Source organism: Leguminivora glycinivorella, chromosome 26 (assembly GCF_023078275.1).
Source record: "Leguminivora glycinivorella isolate SPB_JAAS2020 chromosome 26, LegGlyc_1.1, whole genome shotgun sequence".
Lineage (NCBI taxonomy): Eukaryota > Metazoa > Arthropoda > Insecta > Lepidoptera > Tortricidae > Leguminivora > Leguminivora glycinivorella.
Window position 1 is genome coordinate 9,455,952 of NC_062996.1, and position 20,688 is coordinate 9,476,639.

General features: G+C 38.8%; 1 protein-coding gene across 2 annotated transcripts; it reads left to right on the top strand.

Annotated features, from left to right (window-relative positions):
• The first annotated feature begins 69 nt into the window (after window positions 1-69).
• Window positions 70-20,325, top strand: LOC125239899. 2 transcript variants are annotated; one of them, XM_048147664.1, is made up of 10 exons: window positions 70-188; window positions 1,889-1,980; window positions 4,009-4,041; window positions 8,333-8,471; window positions 9,861-9,929; window positions 13,132-13,242; window positions 14,790-14,968; window positions 17,096-17,235; window positions 19,007-19,141; window positions 20,011-20,325. In XM_048147664.1, the coding sequence occupies exons 1-10, from the start codon at window positions 181-183 to the stop codon at window positions 20,137-20,139; spliced, it is 1,035 nt and encodes a 344-aa protein (XP_048003621.1). In that variant the 5' UTR covers window positions 70-180; the 3' UTR covers window positions 20,140-20,325. The 2 variants fall into 2 exon arrangements, with proteins under 2 accessions (XP_048003621.1, XP_048003623.1); XM_048147666.1 differs by lacking the exon at window positions 4,009-4,041 and having other exon boundaries at window positions 20,011-20,321.
• The last annotated feature ends 363 nt before the right edge of the window (window positions 20,326-20,688 follow it).

Genomic DNA, 20,688 nt, shown 5'->3' on the forward strand with positions numbered 1-20,688 from the left:
GAATGAAGGTATGTTATTATAAGTGTTAGCAAATAAGTTTGTGTTATACAGGGAAAACAAAACAAATAATTTGTTATTTTAGCTTCATTTTTAAGAGTAATAAGTCTGTAATGGTTAAAGTGGTCAATATTAGTGTCATTTAAATTGCTTTTATATAGATTAGTGTAAGAAAAGTAAGAAATGATAAGGTAAGATGATAATTTGTCTAAAAGAATCATAACCTCAAATATAACAGGAAACATCTGTATGAAAATTGTTAGGGAAATACCGAACAGATATAATTATTTTAATGTATGCCACGATATTTACAAAACTGTATCTGTTTTATATGTATACCTGTGTATACGTATGTAGGTTTTTTTATCCATAATACTTAATATACTTATTTAATAATATAAATGGGAAAGTGTGTGTCTGTTTGTTTGTCTGTCTTTCACGGCAAAACGGAGCGACGAATTGACGTGATTTTTAGGGTTCCGTAGTCAACTAGGAACCCTTATAGTTTCGCCATGTCTGTCTGTCCGTCCGTCCGCGGATAATCTCAGTGACCGTTAGCATTAGAAAGCTGAAATTTGGTACCAATATGTATATCAATCACGCCGACAAAGTGGTAAAATAAAAAGTGAAAAAAAAAATGTTTTGTTAGGGTACCCCCCCTACATGTAAAGTGGGGACTGATTTTTTTTTTCATTCCAAACCCAACGTGTGATATATTGTTGGATAGGTATTTAAAAATGAATAAGGGTTTACTAAAATCGTTTTTTGATAATATTAATATTTTCGGAAATAATTGCTCCTAAAGGAAAAAAAAGTGTGTCTCCCCCCCCCCCTCTAACTTTTGAACCATATGTTCAAAAAATATGAAAAAAAACCACAAAAATAGAACTTTATAAAGACTTTCTAGGAAAATTGTTTTGAACTTGATAGGTTCAGTAGTTTTTGAGAAAAATACGAAAAACTACGGAACCCTACACTGAGCGTGGCCCGACACGCTCTTGGCCGGTTTTTTTTTGTATTTGGAAATTTTTGTGGTTTCCATTCAGAATTGCGAGCTCTTTCAATCCTAATAAGTAGGAGAAAAATAGAGTCCTATGGTTTTTTTTCCCATTCCGTTACTATTTTTCCATACATTTTGTAAGGCGGTAACGGAATGGAAGGTTTGAAAAATGTATGGAAGTCTTGGGACATTTTTTTCTCCTATCAGGATCGAACGACCTAGCGATTCTGAGTATGAATCGCGTAAAGAATACCCATGTTACCAAAAAAAATGGGTGGACAACTTTAAAAAAAAAAACCGGCCAAGAGCGTGTCGGGCCACGCTCAGTGTAGGGTTCCGTAGTTTTTCGTATTTTTCTCAAAAACTACTGAACCTATCAAGTTCAAAACAATTTTCCTAGAAAGTCTTTATAAAGTTCTACTTTTGTGATTTTTTTCATATTTTTTAAACATATGGTTCAAAAGTTAGAGGGGGGGGGGGGGACGCACTTTTTTTCCTTTAGGAGCGATTATTTCCGAAAATACTAATATTATCAAAAAACGATCTTAGTAAACCCTTATTCATTTTTCAATACCTATCCAACAATATATCACACGTTGGGGTTGGAATGAAAAAAAATATCAGCCCCCACTTTACATGTAGGGGGGTACCCTAATAAAACATTTTTTTCCATTTTTTATTTTTGCACTTTGTTGGCGTGATTGATATACATATTGGTACCAAATTTCAGCTTTCTAGTGCTTACGGTTACTGAGATTATCCGCGGACGGACGGACAGACAGACATGGCGAAACTATAAGGGTTCCTAGTTGACTACGGAACCCTAAAAATGGCCCATTAATGGGAAAATTAATAGTTTTTTTTAATATAACGAAGTATTATGATTTGCAGGTTACTAGTCGTGCTGGCGATTGCCCAGTGTACTGTGGCCGTGACAGAACCATCACTGGATGAGATTATAAACGAAATCTTTGGGATATCAGGTAATTACTTATTTTTACCACACCAACTGGTAAAGGCTTTTTACTATTCGAAAACAGATAACAGAATTGCATTTTATCCACAAGAGTGCAAAGTAATTTCATACAAATTAACTTGATATCTTGAGCTGGCTGGTAAAATTTACCTATAACTAATGATTTTGATTATTAAATTTAATTTAAGTACGTACTTAATGTACTGTATTGTTATTAGAACATGTACATAAATGTATATTGACCTGTAACTCGATGTTATAAATAAATTATTGTATTGTATTGTATTGTAAATCCATACTAATATTATAAATGGGAAAGTGTGTGTGTCTGTTTGTTTGTCCGTCTTTCACGGAAAAACGCAGCAACGAATCGACGTGATTTTTTAGGTGGTGATAGTTGAAGGGACGGAGAGTGACATAGACTACTTTTTGTCTCTTTCTAACGCGAGCGAAGCCGCGGGCAAAAGCTAGTATTGAATAAATTGATGGATTCCACTTAGTTTGATGTTTTATAGTCTGTATTTTGTTTATGTCGGTTTGGTGAAAAATTTTGTGTTTCACTCAAGTTTGTTTAAGACGCTGACAGCACCCAATGGCCTTGACGCTAGCGTACACTGTCTAATCGTATGGGAGTAAGTGAGAGCGCGATGTCACTAAAAGGGGGCGGATAGGTACGGAAAGTGCGGAAAAATATTAAAATAAATAAATAAATAAATAAATATTATAGGACATTGTTACACAGATTGACTGAGTCCCACGGTAAGCTCAAGAAGGCTTGTGTTGCAGGTACTCAGACAACGATATATATAATATATAAATACTTATATACATAGAAGACATCCATGACTCAGGAACAAATATCTGTGCTCATCACACAAATAAATGCCCTTACCGGGATTCGAACCCGGGACCGCGGCGTAGCAGGCAGGGTCACTACCGACTGCGCCAGACCGGTCGAAATAAAATAGAAAGATGCATTATTTGTGCAAAATGTTTCGTTAGTGTTTTAGATATGTATATATTTGTTATTATAATATTAACTAAAGAAAACTAAGTGAATAATTGAACGACATACAACCGTTTAATGACGAACTCGAGACCAATCTTTGCCATTTTTTTCTATCGAGCCGATTTCATTAAATCGTGTATCGAGTACGGCTATGTTCTTTGAAATATAATGAATAATAACATATAATTTACTTGCCTTACTAAGACTAATAGTTTGTCTTAAAAAACTGCGCAAGTAACATCAATTTTACGCAATTGGGTGTTGTCAGCCCCTTAACCATTAGATTCCATTAACTTTCAAATAGTCCTTATACCCTGGCGGCTGCCGCCTCTGCGTGCGTCCCATGACACGCACAAGGGCAAGGGTACCATCCGCTCGTTGTACCTCTTACATTTCATTAATTTGTTATACAAGGGGGCAAAGTTGTATTTTAACACACGAGAAGTAAAATACATTTGCACCCGAGTGTAACACAAAACTTTTCCCCTCACTATAGCGAGGAAACTACAACGCAAAAAATGAGTTTATAACTGCTTCCAGTAGTTCCACAGGTGGTAAATCATCTTTATTACTAGATTCACCTACTTTTATCAATTTTAAAGCAGTTAATTTGACTTTATTCAAGGTCAAATTACTTTACCCACTAGTGGATAAAATACGTTTTTACCCGCTGGTATTAAAGGACAAAACACGTGTTTCCGAGCTAGTGAGGGGAAAAGTGTTAAAAGGGTCTTTACGTGTTAGTTTCGGCTTCGCGCACGCCTTCAAAAGGTCCGGAACACCATAGTGCCGTGATGAGAAAGACATACAAATAATAAAATTACTATTTCAATATGTGTAAAAATTGTAAGGTGCATTAGGGTCATTCCGAATGACAGAAATGCTCTGGTAATTCCGAAAGGAGAATCTTGATATGATGGAAATAATGGTGATTTTTATGCGACTTTCGTAATTAGACGACTTTCGGAATTACCCTTACCCTTACCCTTATAAAATTTATAATTGCCAATGCTGACACTGTCACAGAACCCTCCCTGAGCGAAATCTTCGGGATACCAGGTATTTATTTGTTTTGCTGGTAGTCCTCTAAAATAGTTGCATGAAGTTAATAATATATATTTCTAATTTTCTATATTTTCGAGCTCATATAACCCGGCAACCTTCAAATCAAGGGTGAACAGGCATCTCTGGGCGAGCTCACTCCATCGTAGGCCACGTCTTTGCCTTTGGCGAGTCTGTGGCCAAGAGTAAGCCCATTTATAATTAAAAAAAAACGTACTATATCAATCTGTGTAAAAAAGCACCATTAAAAACAGTACTTTTCACCACACCAACTGGTAAAAGTTCTCTTGATTCTTCAAAAACGGATAGCAAAGTTACATTTCATACACAAGATTGCAATAGTATTTTTTCTACTCGTCGACTGTAATCTGTCAATTAGGACACCACAGACTAAACTATAAGTGCTAACTTTTCAGTGTTGGATACTCTATGGCAGTTCCAACTCAACTATAAATAAAATACGCTATTATACAATCGTGATATAATACAAAGCTTTTCAGTCGAGTACCATGTTTAGGCCACGAAGCTTGCTGAGTTGCCTAATAGTAAGGTACGAGAGTGAAAAACTTAATTATATCACTATTGTATACAATACTTTTTCTACGAGTCATCATCTTCATCATCAATGGACAGAAATATCATCATTCATGCAAGTTAAAATTAATGTTAATAGCGTCGTTCACCGTTGTATCAACATCGAATTACCTAGCAACCAATTGTTTGTAATAACCGTCTCTGATTGGCCGATAATGCGACAGATAAAAAAAATTGTGTTTCAAATGCAGAAAAAATTGCCAGGTATCGCAAATTAGTATAGAAATTGTATGAAATTCTATTTTTGAAATTATTACACTTAACTAAAAGTCAACTATAATGAGATTATTATAGTTGAGTTGGAACTGCCATAGAGTATATCCAACACTGAAAAGTTAGCACTTATAGTTTAGTCTGTGGTGTCCTAATTGACAGATTACAGTCGACGAGTAGAAAAAGTATTTTCATACAAATTTTAGAATATTTTAGAATTTACCTATATGAAAATGATAATTTTGGATCATAAATATTTAATTAATTGATAAATTCGATTTAATTTGATGTTTTACAGTGGTATTCTCCTTGTATTTGTGTGGTGAAAAATTTTGTGTTTCAAAGTTTGTTTAACCATCGTACCTTGAAATGAAACCCCCGCAACGGTCAAGATGACACATACTGAACCACTCGCTACGCTCGCAGTTTAATATTGGAATTTTTCGCTTGCTCGGGTATCAATATTGGCACGTACGGTTAGGTAAACAACTTTTCACCACACCAACTGGTAAAGGCTTTGCTATTCGAAAACAGATAGCAAAATTGCATTTTATTCACAAGAGTGCAAAGTAATTTCATACATATTTTAATGTGATGTCCAAAACTTTCTGTAGAAATTCACGTATAAATGATGATTTTGAATCATAAATGTTAAATAAGTTGATGGATTTGATTTAGTTTGATGTTTTACAGTGAATATTTTCTTAGTGTTGGTGAGGTGAAAAATTTTGTGTTTCACTCGGTGGCAAATTTTGTTTAACCTACGTGCCTTGAAACCCTCGCAACGCTCAAGATTCCAAATTCTGAACCACTCGCTACGCTCGCGGTTCAATATTGGAATCTTTCGCTTGCTCGTGTATCAATTTTGGCACGTGCGGTTAAACGACAACTTTGCCCCCTTGTAAAACAAATAACTATTGCCACCTTGCAAAACAACTAAGTATTTTGCAACTAGTGGTTAAAAGAGATAAAAAAAACCGGCCAAGAGCGTGTCGGGCCACGCTCAGTGTAGGGTTCCGTAGTTTTCCGTATTTTTCTCAAAAACTACTGAACCTATCAAGTTCAAAACAATTTTCCTAGAAAGTCTTTATAAAGTTCTACTTTTGTGATTTTTTTTAAACATATGGTTCAAAAGTTAGAGGGGGGGGGGGGGGACGGGGGGGACGCACTTTTTTTTCCTTTAGGAGCGATTATTTCCGAAAATATAAATATTATTAAAAAACGATCTTAGTAAACCCTTATTCATTTTTAAATACCTATCCAACAATATATCACACGTTGGGGTTGAAATGAAAAAAAATATCAGCCCCCCACTTTACATGTAGGGGGGGTACCCTAATAAAACATTTTTTTCCATTTTTTATTTTTGCACTTTGTTGGCGTGATTGATATACATATTGGTACCAAATTTCAGCTTTCTAGTGCTAACGGTTACTGAGATTATCCGCGGACGGACGGACGGACAGACAGACATGGCGAAACTATAAGGGTTCCTAGTTGACTACGGAACCCTAAAAAGGCGAGTGGCGTGGGTAACAATTTGAGGCGAAGCCGACAATTTTTAATAAACACGGCATGAGTATTTTTTCACTCAGTTAAACACCGTTGCATACAATACTTTTTCCCCTCACTAACTCGGAAACACGTGTTTTGTCCTTTAATACCAGCGGGTAAAAACGCATTTTATCCACTAGTGGGTAAAGTAATTTGACCTTGAATAAAGTCAAATTAACTGCTTTAAAATTGATAAAAGTAGGTCAATCTAGTAATAAAGATGATTTACCACCTGTGGAACTACTGGAAGCAGTGATAAACGCATTTTTTGCGTTGTAGTTTCCTCGCTATAGTGAGGGGAAAAGTTTTGTGTTACACTCGGGTGCAAATGTATTTTACTTCTCATGTGTTAAAAAACTCGCAAGTTCAGGATTCTATTCTCGAACCACTCGCTTCGCTCGTGGTTCAACTATAGAATCCTTTCACTTGCTCGTTTTTCAATTCCCCACTCGGCGTTAAAATACAACTTTGCCCCCTTGTATAACAAATAACTATTTCTACGACCATGCACTTGCTTTCTTAATACTTTTCTAGAACAACTTTCCACGCACTTTTCCCTAGATTTTGACGCAAAGGCCACACGCTCTCCACACTTTTCCTTCATTGAAACCCTATAGCTTGCATGCGTTTTTGGGGAATAGACTAGAGACTTATCTTAATATATTTTTCATCACACCCGCACTTTAAATGTGCTATTGCACGCAGGCGGAGCGTGAGTTATAGAAAAATCATTCTCCCAAGGGAATAATGAAATTTCTTGTACCGTACTTAACTTTTTTACATCTACATATTTACATATTTTTTACATTGCGAGTGTGATGAAAAACATTGTGTGTAACTCGGGGAGTATGAATATTACAAACTCGAGTCTTTAAATCGCTCCGGCAAGCCGTCGCGATTTAACTTACTCTCGTTAGTAATATTCAACTTCCTCCCCTTGTTGCACAATGTACTATTATGTAGGGTTTTAAAGATCTATGCATGACCCTATAAATGACGAATAACAGTACGGGAGTATGAAAAAGTTGATTGTATAACAAGAGAGCAAAATGAGATACTTACGGCGAGGGCATTTATTGAATCCTGAACGAAGCAAAGGATTCTATAATTAGGATTCAAAAATAGAATCCTGAGCGTAGTAAGGGATTCAAGTATTCAAGTAGCCCAAGGTGGAAATAATTTTGCTACCATGTTATACATATTATTTTTAACCCCCGATGCAAAACCGAAGGGGTGTTATAAGTTTGACGTGTCTGTCTGTGTGTTTGTCTGTCTGCCTGTCTGTCTGTTTGTCTGTCTGTCTCTCTCTGTGTGTGTCTGTCTGTAGCATCGTAGCTCCCGAACGGATGAACCGATTTAGTTTTAGTTTTCTTTTGTCTGAAAGCTGAGTTAGTCGGGAGTGTTCTTAGCCATGTTTCATGAAAATCGGTCCACTATGTCGCGGTCGGGGGTTTTTTGAAAATTTTAATTTTGTGGTTGGGTTATTCACATCAACTTTGAGGAAATTTATATATAATAATAATATGTTATCCGTGTGGTGACGGGTTAAGAATTTCACCACCCCCTTTCTTCCCGTGGGTGTCGTAGAAGGCGACTGTGGGACATGGGTTAAATTGTGGCGCAGGCGAGAGGCTGGCAACCTGTCACTGCAATGTCACAGTTTCGTTTTCTTTCAAACCCTTATTTGCCAAGAGTGGCACTGAAACTTGAGTAGTTTCATGTGATCTGCCTGGACACAGGCGTGATTGAATGTATGTATGTATGTTATACAAACATAAATTTTTTTTATGTAAAAATGTGTCCTTAAACGGAAAAGTATAAATTTGCTACCTAATATCAGGGCGGTAAAACACTTTCTGAAATGGTGATGTGTAAAAATTTATGACTGCCATTGAAATCTTTTGATTGGCCTTTGTATCGTTTTCAGAAAGCGAAGATGACAGTAAAGTGGGTCTCCCAGGCTGCAACGACCTGGAAGGCTCAGGGCGAGGATGCCAAGAATGCTACTTCTGTAACCACAGCCTCATCCAGGATAGCAGGATCAGAGGAGGGCATGTGGAACTTCAGTAAGCAACTCTTGAAAATATCCTAGAACTTATGTTCAGTTTAGTTCCAGATACCAACAAGCTACTAGTATATATTGATTTAAACTAACACGATCTTCACTCATATTATTAAATTAAAACGGGACTTAATCGCGTAAAACTTACGTTTTATATTTAACCCGACGTTTCGGACATGACATTACGTCCGTGGTCACGGGTAGACTGGCTGGGAGTTGTATCAACATCTTCTAGCTGTACGAGTTTTTCGAACTACCCGCACTTGATTGTCATCAGTCACTTTTACGCTAGTGTTGCCACTCTGCCTACATACAACACTCACGACATCCGATGGTATGAGACGGGAAGTTTTCTCACGTTTACACTTGCTAATCACTGGATTCCACGAAGATGAAATCCCTTGCCCTTCATTTTGATTGAAATTACGATGTTTCCTGGCCCCGTAGCCGAATGGCATTTCTCCGACGCCAAACGAAAGCGATACGCCGCTGGCTCTGTCGCGCCAATACGCAAGCGCGATAGAGATAGATATCTACTAGCGCTTCGTTTCGTGAGCGTTTCGTGAGCGATTGTGCCATTCGGCTAGCCACCCTGATTTCAATCGCTTCACGTACTTTCCTGCTATAGTAAAGACGTTCAGCTGAAAGGACTTTGGGATTATGCAGTTCAATCCAGTGGTTCGGTCCTGACTCTAGCAAATGCTCGGCAACCGCAGACTTATTTATTTGTCGTTTTTTGACCGCCGCGATATGTTCTTTGATCCTTTCCGCTATGGTGCGTTTGGTTTCTCCAATATAAGAACTACCACAGCTACAGTCAATCTTATAAACGTCTTCAACCTACCTTTCTATATCAAAACTGGACAGCAATTAAGTATCATAATCATTTAAATCGATGATCATAATCTTCAGAGGCACACTTAAATCCTGGTCGAGGATGACAGTAAAGTGGGTCTCCCTGGCAGCAATGACCTTGAAGGCTCAGGGCGAGGATGCCAAGAATGCTACTTCTGTAACCACAGCCTCATCCAGGATAGCAGGATCAGAGGAGGGCATGTGGAACTTCAGTAAGCAACTCCTGTAATACCTCTGAACAATTTTCCTCTATTAGGTTCCTACTTCCTACAGAGTGTGTAAGTAATCACATTTATTTGCTAAGAAATATTAGCGCCATCTAGCCGAGCGTTCCCCACAGGTGTAACGCCATCTAGGCCATCGTACCTTTTTCTCTATAGTTCTGAGGTACCTACAGAGTTACATGTGTCTTTGCTGTTATTTAAACTTAAATTTAATCTATGTCCAATTGTCCATCCGTCTGTCCATCACCTTCCTCTGATACTAAGTCCGAATGATATAACCACATAACTATAACTTCATCGTTCTCAATTTCCAGACTGAAAGACTCATCATGTGCCACCACTCAGATATGCTGCGTGCAACAACAAGATCTCGTCAATTACAGGTACAGTCGGATAACTGATATGAAGATTCGTAATAAGAACAAACTTAATTTTCAAATATAAAATGCATTTTTATTCAGAACATTAATTAATTTTAAGACATGAAAATATTCAGACATATAAACGAAAGTACCCAACAAGCTCGTTAGATGGCGTTGAACGTTACTTATCAAGGTATTTGATTGATGCGCCACAAGCGCACTTCTAATGGAAAACGTCAAATCACTACATCTTAGGAAGGTTCAGGTACCTACTTTTATTACTTGTATTTTTTTTATGTTTTTTTTAATAATAAATATTTATTTGTATAATAAAAATACATTATAATAAAACATCAGGGACATAAAATTATCTTACAATAAAACTAAACTATTAAATCTAAAATTAAACTTAAATTAAAATTAAAATTAAAATTAAATTAAACTAAATAAATCTAAAATTAAACTAAAGTAAATCTAAAAATGGCCCGTGTGGCATAGTACCGAAGACGCTGGCAGCATTTCCTCGCTGGATTGTCAAGCTAATACGCTGAGCGAGGAAGCTGCCAGCTCTTCGGTCGCCGGTGGCGTCTCTTAGTCTCTTTGATAAGTCCTTGAAGAGACTCAGAGCGCCAGGGCCCCACGGACCAAGGGTCTCGACGCCGAATGGAATAAAAATATATTCGGCGCCGAGACCGCTGTATTTTCCTAAGACATTATTATTTACTTGTATTGTTATTTTTTGTGTAATTTGGCTGAAATACCTATGGCGATATTGTCAGAAAAAAATTACTCTGATAATCTGTCACCAACATGCAAATTTTCACTCACACATTTGTTATATTTGTTTTGACGACCGGTTTGGCTCAGTCGGTAGTGACACTGCCTGCTGAGCCACGGTCCTGGGTTCGAATCCCGGTAAGGGCATTTATTTGTGTGACGAGCACAGACATTTGTTCCTGCGTCATGGACGTTTGCTTTGTATATAAGTATTTGTATATTATGTATATCGTAGTCTGAGTACCCACAATACAAGCCTTCTTGAGCTTACCGTGGGGCTCAGTCAATCTGTGTAAGAATGTCTTATAATATTTATTTATTTATTTAGTTATATTTATACCATTCTTATTCATCATCCTCATTTCGTTTTCTCGGCATTTGCCACGGCTCATGGGAGCCTGGGGTTCGCTTTGTACTAGTGTGTTACGAATGCGACTGCCATCTGACCTTCCAACCCGAAGGGTAACGAGGCCTCATTGGAATTAGTCCGGTTTCCTTATGATGTTTTCCGTCACCGAAAACAAACTGGCAAATATCAATTGACATTTCGCACGTAAGTTCCGAAAAACTCATTGGTACGAGCCGGGGTTTGAGCCCGCGACCTCTGGATTGAAAGTCGCACGCTCTTACCGCTAGGCCACCAGCGTTTCTTATTATTATACCTAGATATTTTTCTGGCACGAACGTGAAGTTGTAAGTACTTGACAAAATAAAAACATCGATAAAATAGCCTTACATAAGGTTAATACTTACCAGTGGCGGGGCGTGAAAATTTTCGTTGGTAAAGCCGGAGGGGTTTTTGGCATCTGTTTTGGACTTCTACAGATACTAGAGAATTTTAGGGAACCCGTAGGGAATCGAGTTGTATCGACGCTCCACCACTGATACTTACCCCTAATAATAACCTCTGAAATCTTGAATAATAATGTAAGAACATATGTAAACTATTAAAATATGGTTCGTTTTATTATTATTATCCATTTTTTTTCAAACGTGTAACATTTGTATAAACATTAATGTTATATACACCTAAATTCAAGCCTATATTCTCTAAACGGGGTAGGCAGAGTTCATGAAACTACTCAAGATCCAGTACCACTGCAATAATTATTGACATAATTATAAATTAATGACATATTATGTAAGTTATCGATGAACTAAATATCAGAAGGAAGTCACTAGTGTCACTTCGTCCGCGCTAGAAAAATATCTAGGTATACTTATTATTGTTATGAATTAACCTGATTTATTATGTATTAGATTTTTTGCAGTTGTCATGTAACTAATATTCACAGTATTCATATTCATATTCATTTAATCCATTGTTATCATGTTCATCAGTACAATAAAGGTCTTACATAGATCTTAGTAGGTACATGATACCCTGCTAGGGCATACAATATAGGATATGTTACTTATTCACTAACTTAATTAATATATATGATACATTTTAAAATGAGGTACATCAGAATTACCATGCATCGTTATATATCTATTCATAGTATTAAGTTTATAAAAAAGTATATTTACATGATTTCCAAACTCGTTGGTTGAGTCCGCCAAAGGCTGCTGCAGCTTTTGCTATCCTGGAGGATATGTCAGACTCGAGGCGATCTCAGCCTTCACACTAAACTCGCCGTTTACAAAGCAATAGTTCTGCCTGTGTTGCTTTATGCTTCGGAGACCTGGTGTCTGTACAAGGGAGACATCAAACGTCTCGACACCTTCCACATAAAGTGTCTCCGAGCAATTCTTCGGGTGAGATGGCAGGATCGTGTTCCAAACTCGGAGGTTCTGCGTCGTACTGGTATGACGGGTATGGAATGCCTACTCATCAAAGGTCAACTGCGTTGGTGTGGACACCTTGTGCGCATGCCACCATCAAGATTGCCCAAAATTGTGTTTTACTCTGAACTAGCTTCGGGTAAACGCAAGGCTGGTGGGCAATATCTGAGGTACAAGGATGTCCTAAAGCGCCACCTGTCGGCCATCGGTATATCGTGTGAATCATGGGAGGAGCTTGCAACTCAGAGATCGGACTGGCGAACTGCGATCAACAGTGGTCTCAACGACTTCGAAAGTGCACGCCTCGAAGATCTTGACGCTAAACGCCAGATCCGAAAATCTCGGCCTAAGCCCTCCTACACATACACCTATGACGCAAATGGTGAGCTTTACTGCATGACTTGCGACCGGAAGTTTAAAACAAAACTCGGCTTCGCAAGTCACGTTCGAGCCCATGCACGTCAGAACTTATAAAATACCTGAATTGTCCAGGTGTCGCCGTCGACGGATACGTCTGGGAGGACATCATCATATTTACATATATGAAACTATAGGTCTATTCTATAAGAAATTCTAGCTTTTAGCATATTTACATACATGTTTTATAAGACTGTTTGTTTCTCAATAAATTAAAAAAAAAAAAAAAAATATTGTTTTTCAGATTGAGCGACGCGTGTGGTATAAACAACCCGGACGGGAAGCCTCGTAAGCGGCGCTCTGCGCCACGCGCCGTGCTACAAGGGGAGTTCCCTTGGAGAGCCTGGGTTTACAAGTACGTATATCTTTTATCCATGTTTCAAAGTAGGCTTGTGCCGTTTCGTTCGTTGATCGGAGCGCTCCGATCTCGTTCAATCGCTCCCACGAACTAGTTCGCTCTTTTAGGTCTTTTGCTCATTTAGTTCAGCCAGACCAGCGACCACTGCGGTCGGAAAGATCAGAACGAATGGGACCGAATAGTGTCAAAATGATACGAATAGTCCACAGATAGTAACATTTTGGGCCGAAAGGTTGTAAGGAACCGAAATTCAATATGAAAACTTGACTTTTTTTTGTTGCTCTGCTAAATAGCTCTCGATCTCGGTCGGCGCAGTCACACACTCGTTCTCGATCCAAACCGCTCGCGCTCGCCGATCCTATACTGAACTAAATGAGCAAAGACCGATTCTCAGAGCACGGAAAGATTCAGTTTATTTCGGTCATTGATGGGATTTTATTCCTAACAGTTAACGTGAACGACACAAGCCTATTTTAAAGGAACAGAAACCCTTTTACAGCTGGAAGTAAGTAAGTATGTATATCTTTAACAATTAGTAAGTTGGTCTGACGTAATCCCTCTAGCCTAGCATTTACCTGACCAACTATAAGCAGTCCAGGCCCCGTAGCCGAATGGCATTTCTCCGACGCCAAACGAAAGCGATACGCCGCTGGCTCTGTCGCGCCAATACGCAAGCGCGATAGAGATAGATATCTACTAGCGCTTCGTTTCGTGAGCGTTTCGTGAGCGATTGTGCCATTCGGCTAGCCACCCTGAGGGTTAGCCTCGTATGTGGCGTTCCACTCCGCACGCCATGCTACAAAAAGAGATCCCTTGGCGTTCCAGGGTCGTGAGCTTTATAAATACCTAAATAAGTTACATCTATATATTGATTTAGACTAACACGATTTGCACTCATAATTCCCATAAATCATCATAATTCATTGCCAGTCTACCCGTGACCACGAACATAGTGTGATGTTCGAAACGTCGGGCCTAATATAAATGTAAGTGTTTACGCGATTAAGTCCCGTTTTGTTCTAAAATTATAAGTTACATCTGTCTTCGGGTTCATGGCCTTAGTGAAGAGTAGAAGGCTATGGAGAAACCTGGTAGTTTACTGTTCAATCATGTGAAATCATCTCAGCTGATAATAATAATAAATATTTATAAATACCAGGGACACCTTACACAGATAAACTTAGCCCCGAACTAAGCAAAGCTTGTCCTTGGGGTGCTAAGCGACGATATATATACTTAAATAGATAAATATGTAACATACATATATACATAGAAAACATCCATGAGTCATGGACCATGACTCAGGAACAAATATCTGTGCTCATCACACAAATAAATGCCCTTACCGAGATTCGAACCCAGGACCGGGGCTTAGCAGGTACGGTCACTACCGACTGAGCCAAACCGGTCGTCGATAGAAATCTACAGCTCGACATTGAACCCAAATCTCTTAGACTACCGTTGTGCATTAACGCTGTTAAACTGTTTCTTTAATTCCTGTCACATAAGTGATACATTGTACATCGATACATTTTTGTTTCTAGAAAAAACTCCCGCACTCCTCTCTGTGCCGCCTCATTCGTCCATGAAGACACCATGGCTCTCCTGACCCTCGCTTCTTGCGTCCAGGGCCTGTCTGCTGAAGGCCTTGAGGTGGCCTTCGTGAAGGCCGGGCAAAAAGCTGCTGTTGCCAAAGTTGTTGTGCACAGTGGTTATAAAACTGGTAAGGCAACTTGATCTTCTTCTTCTCCGTCAAAACCTCATGACTCAGGGTCAGTAATCAGTAATCTTTATTGCTTCCATAGGTAGTACAAGGTTTGTTCAGCTATGAAACCCTTTTTTTTTTGACGGAGTGGGGATGCTGTTACGCACGATGTGTGGGACTCGCCGTTTCTTTCCCCTCTCCTAGCGAGAGGAGGGAAACTTGGCCCTACCCACTAAACCCACTCCGGCGTTCCATCCTCTTTGCCGTTAGTGAGGGCGCGCTGGGATCGATGTATGTATCTAACTTAACTAAAGTACATCGTTTTAGAATTTTGGCTTAAGGCTATCTATTATATACTGCTATTAAGGAGAGCAAGGTGAGTAATTATATTTCTTATAAACAATAACAAACAGTAAACTCTAGTAAAATAAATACTATCACCCTTATTTATAAATGTACACTGAGAGAAAATACAACCAGTTTTCATGTTCGTTCAACAAGTTTTTTGGTTAAAATAGCGCCTACGTGCTCTTTGGTTCAAACAAGCTACTTGACATTTGAATCGGCAATATATTTGAAACAACAAGTCGATTTTATAAAAACAACCTGACACAAATTGTTTTAAACATACGTTTGGCTGATTCAAACGGATAAACCGCAACAAGTCGAACTTGTTAAATTCACAATGCAAATTTCTCTCAGTGTAAAGTTATCAAGCCGATAAAGTTCGTTTGTCCCTTTCCGACGTATTGGTCTGATAGAAAAAGACAAAAAGGTTTGATAGAAAGGGTCGTGACACTCATGACCACCATAAGTACGTACAAGTGCCCTCCACTCAGGCCGATCTTTTCTGTGTGCGTAGCCGAATGGAACAAGCGCTCACGAAACGCTCGTAAATATCTATCTCTATCGCACTTGCGTATTGGCGCGACAGAGCCAGACTACCTTTCGCGGCGTTTTTTTTTCGTTTCGCGTCGTAGAAATGCCATTCAGCTACGGGGACTGCCTTTCTAAAAGATCCCTGGAGCTCAACGCGTATGACTTTCTTGGTTGTGCTGAACCAGTGGGTAATCCTGTTCTACGATGGACCTCCATTGGTCCGACGATCAGCGCCTTCTCAAGGCTGTTAAGATCTCGTTTGGTCAAATAGCCAAAGAAGCCTAACTTGACTTATCTATCATGGCACTCAAACTTTGGTCGGTCCTTCCACTGTCATTCTCCTGAGGATATAGAGATGGCGTTCTTAAAGTAACCCCGGTTCGCACCAATGAGTTTTTTGAAATTTATGTACGAAATGTCATTTGATATTTTCTACTCGCTTTTCGGTGAAAGAAAACATCGTGAGGAAACCGGACTATTCCCAATGAGGCCTAGTTACCCCTTTAGGTTGGAAGGTCGGATGGCAGTCGCTTTCATAAAAACTAGTGCCTTCGCCAAATCTTAGGAATTGTTGTCAGAGCGGACCCCACACTGAGAGAAAAACCAACCAGTTTTCATGTTCGTTCAACAAGTTTTTTGGTTAAAATAGCGCCTACGTGCTCTTTGGTTCAAACAACAAGTTAGATTTTGTTAAGTGTAACTATAAGTAGTACATTTTACAAGTTACATGTCATGTGACGACCGGTCTGGCCTAGCGGGTAGTGACCCTGCCTGCTAAGCCGCGGTCCCGGGTTCGAATCCTGGTAAGGGCATTTATTTGTGTGATGAGTACAGATATTTGTTCCTGAGTCATGGATGTTTTCTATGTATTATATATATCGTTGTCTGAATACCCACAACACAAGCCTTCTTGAGCTTACCGTGGAACTCAGTCAATCTGTGTAAGAATGTCCTATAATATTTATTATTTATTTATTTGAATCAACAAGTCGATTTTATAAAAGCAACATGACACATATTGTTTTAAACATATGTTTGGCTGATTCAATCAAATATCTTTTAACAAGTTTGACCTTGTTGTTCGAACAAATTCAACTTGTACCATCAATATTGTGATTTATTCCGTTTACTAATTACTAAATACTTTTAAACCCGCAACAAGTTGAGCTTGTTAAATTCACAATGCAAATTTCTCCCGTGCAGAATGCCGGGATATCCGAAAGAAGAGGAAGCATTACTAATGTAACGTTACTTTGATTGTTTCAGGTCAGGAGACCAACAATATAGCAATCTTGAAGCTGCGGTCGCTAGAATCGACACCGGCGTGGGCCTCCCCAGCCTGTCTGCCGCTGACCCCTCCGTCTCATGCTGCGTCCTGCATCACTACTTCTGACAGGGACATACGGGTAAGTATTGCTGCTGGATTTATGGCGTCCATGTTTTAAAGTGGATGCTACTGACATTACTTCTGATAGATACATTTGTGCGTATCTACATAGATTAAATATAGACATAGACATAGACATAGACATAAGAAGATCATACCCAAAGAATATAATACTCACTAGGATCATACCATCCCATACATTAAAATGCGACCGCCTAAGTGCGTTTTCACATTATCCGATCCGATATCGGATGTCGGAACGATATCCCATACATTACAGGCGCCATCTTGGATTTTTTCTATTGAAATCCTTCCGACATCCGATATCGGATCGGATAATGTGAAAACGGCCTAAGAACGCGCACGTAAATGGCGCCGCAAAAAATGCCTTGCTGCCATAGATTATTTGCAGATTGGCGTTGTGTCACTTTCGAGCCATAAATCTATGTCAAAAATGATAAGATAATTCACGCTATTTGACGCGTGATTGTCGCTAGATGTCATTTAACTATACTTATACAAATAACTCACATTTACTGATGTATGGAGTTATAAATTTTCCCATACTTATTCCTCTACTAGCTTTTACCCGCGGCTTCGCCCGCGTAATAAAAGTATTCCTTAAGATTTTCATTTGGATCCGTAGGGACCGTAGGTTTCTCTGTAGGTATATTTATCTGCGATTATTTCGATTGCACATAATACTTTTGCTTGCAATGATTGTAGAAATATTACACATCGACCACTATGATCGGTGGGTAAAAAAGTACTTTTTTCTATTATCCCTTACAATTTTTTACATTTTGCTTATACTTATCGTAAACGTAATCTTCAAGCAAGCAAACAACGATCGTCTTAGAGCACATTGATTGTAAGAGACCGCCGACCGATTATCCGTATCCCTCTAACGATACCCATATTATCCGTATCCGTATCCGTATCCGTATCCGTATCCGTATCCGTATCGCTATCGCTATCGCTATCGCTATCCCTATCGCTATCCCTATCGCTATCCCTATCGCTTTCCCTATCGCTATCCCTATCGCTATCCCTATCCCTATCCCTATCCCTATCCCTATCCCTATCCCTTATCAAGATGTTTAATGATATAACACTTTAAGTTCTCGCGCTTTGTTTGTACACATATTTAAAGTCACATACAGGTCGAACGCGATTAATTAACATTATTTTTACCTTTTTTCCCAACGTTTCGGCCAGGTTGCACTGGCCGTGGTCGCGGAAGACTGACGTCCCAGCAAAATGTCACCGGAGATGTAAACAACACAAAACTACCCGATATTCATTTATATAAATGTTCGGGGTAGACAAATAAATATAATCTACCCGCTTTTAGTTAATGTTTATTTCCCACCATGTTTATTTTAAAGGTAAAAATAATGTTAATTAATCGCGTTCGACCTGTATGTGACTTTAAATATATGTTTAATGATTTCTTATCAAGTGCTAAAATATAAAGTTTCATGGTTTTATCATTTAAAATTAAGAAATCCCATACAAACTTTCAACCTCTTTTTCAACCCCTTCATCCCTTTTTTTCGAAATAAAAAGTAGCCTATGTTCTGTCTCAGGGTCTAAAGATTGTCTGTTCCAAATTTCATCAAAATCGGTTGCGTGGTTTAAGCGGGAAAGCGTAACAGACAGACAGACAGAGTTACTTTCGCATTTATAATATTAGTATGGATGGATGGAAGTATGGATAATATCTGCCGTACACTGGACAGAAATCACTTTAAAGTAAAAACTAACCAAACACTTATTCTAAATTTCAGTTAAACACAATAATACCCCTCCGTACAGCATGCACGGAGGCTCACGAAGCCCCACCGGATTCCCTGACATGTGCCGTGGCACCACCCAAGGATTATCAACCAGAGAAGGCTGCAGGCCTCTTCTGTAAAGAACAGGTATATTTGAATTAGAATATACTCTCATCATCCTCCTCGCGTTACGCGGCATTTGACAAGGCTCATGGGAACCTGGGTCCAACCCGCAGCCTTTGACAACTAATCCCAAGATTTGGCGTATGAACTAGTTTTACAAAAGCGACTGACGACCTTCCAACCCGAAGAGTAACTAGGCCTTATTGGGATTAGTCCAGTTTCCTCACGGTGTTTTCTTTCACCGAAAAGCGATTGGCAAATATCAAACGACATTTCGCATATAAGTTTTTTCGTCGGTGGCACACAGGTATACGGCCCGCCTGTTGGAAAGCAGTCACCGTAACCTATGGACGCCTGCAACTCAAGGGGTGTTACGTGCGCGTTGCCGACCCATTATAAACTTGTACACTCCTTTTTTGAAGAACCCCATACTGTTCATCGGGAATACCTCGTCAGGGAGCTCATTCCACAGCCGGAGCGTTCGTGGGAGGAAGTTCCGAAAAACTCATTGGTACGAGCCGGGGTTCGAAGTTCGAACCAATATATTCCAATTCAATTAAACACTTGTATTTTTCTTCTCGTGTGTTCAAAAACACAAACGAGTTTTTGAACACACGAGAAGTAAAATACATTTGCACCCGAGGGTAACACAAAACTTTTCCCCTCACTATAGCGAGGGAACTAAAACGCAAAAAAATGGGTTTATCACTGCTTCCAGTAGTTCCACAGGTGGTAAATCATCTTAATTACTAAGATTCACCTACTTTTATCAATTTTAAAGCAGACAATCCGCCTCTATTCAAGGTCAAATTACTTTACCCACTAGTGGATAAAATGCGTTTTTACCTGCTGGTAATTAAAGGACAAAACTTTAACCTGGTCGTTCGTTTCAGCACGTGACAACTCCGTTATACATCCTGCACGGTCTGGCCATATCTAAACAGGATGACTCCGTGACTACATACGTGAACGTGTGGCATTTCACTGATTGGATCAAGAACCAGCTTGGGATATCTCACTAAATTAGTTTAAGATCTTTTATTAATAATTAAAATAATGGCAATATTAAAATAAAATAAAAATGCTTGGATGGAAAGAAAATTATCAGTTTTCTGAATTACTAGTCTCTGTCACGACTATACTGTGAATAAATATCTTGTTATTTTAACGATTACATTCTCATTTTATATAAATGTTTGTATGTTATTACATACCTTATTTTTTATTAATACTTGTTTATACTACTTACTCGTAAGGGGGTAAAATAGTTATTTGTTATACAAGGGGGCAAAGTTGTATTTTAACGCCGAGTGTGGAATTGAAAAACGAGCAAGTGAAAGGATTCTATAGTTGAACCATGAGCGAAGCGAGTGGTTCGAGAATAGAATCCTGAACTTGCGAGTTTTTTAACACACGAGAAGTAAAATACATTTGCACCCGAGTGGAACACAAAACTTTTCCCCTCACTATAGCGAGGAAACTACAACGCAAAAAATGCGTTTATCACTGCTTCCAGTATTTCCACAGGTGATAAATCATCTTTAATTACTAGATTCACCTACTTTTATCAA

What these genes read in the sequence shown, in the direction of transcription:
- LOC125239899 (XM_048147664.1), top strand. An exon ending in TGGAGAGCCTGGGTTTACAA is followed by an intron (nt 13,243 to 14,789) that starts GTACGTATATCT and finishes TTTTGTTTCTAG; the next exon opens with AAAAAACTCCCGCACTCCTC. An exon ending in GCACAGTGGTTATAAAACTG is followed by an intron (nt 14,969 to 17,095) that starts GTAAGGCAACTT and finishes TGATTGTTTCAG; the next exon opens with GTCAGGAGACCAACAATATA.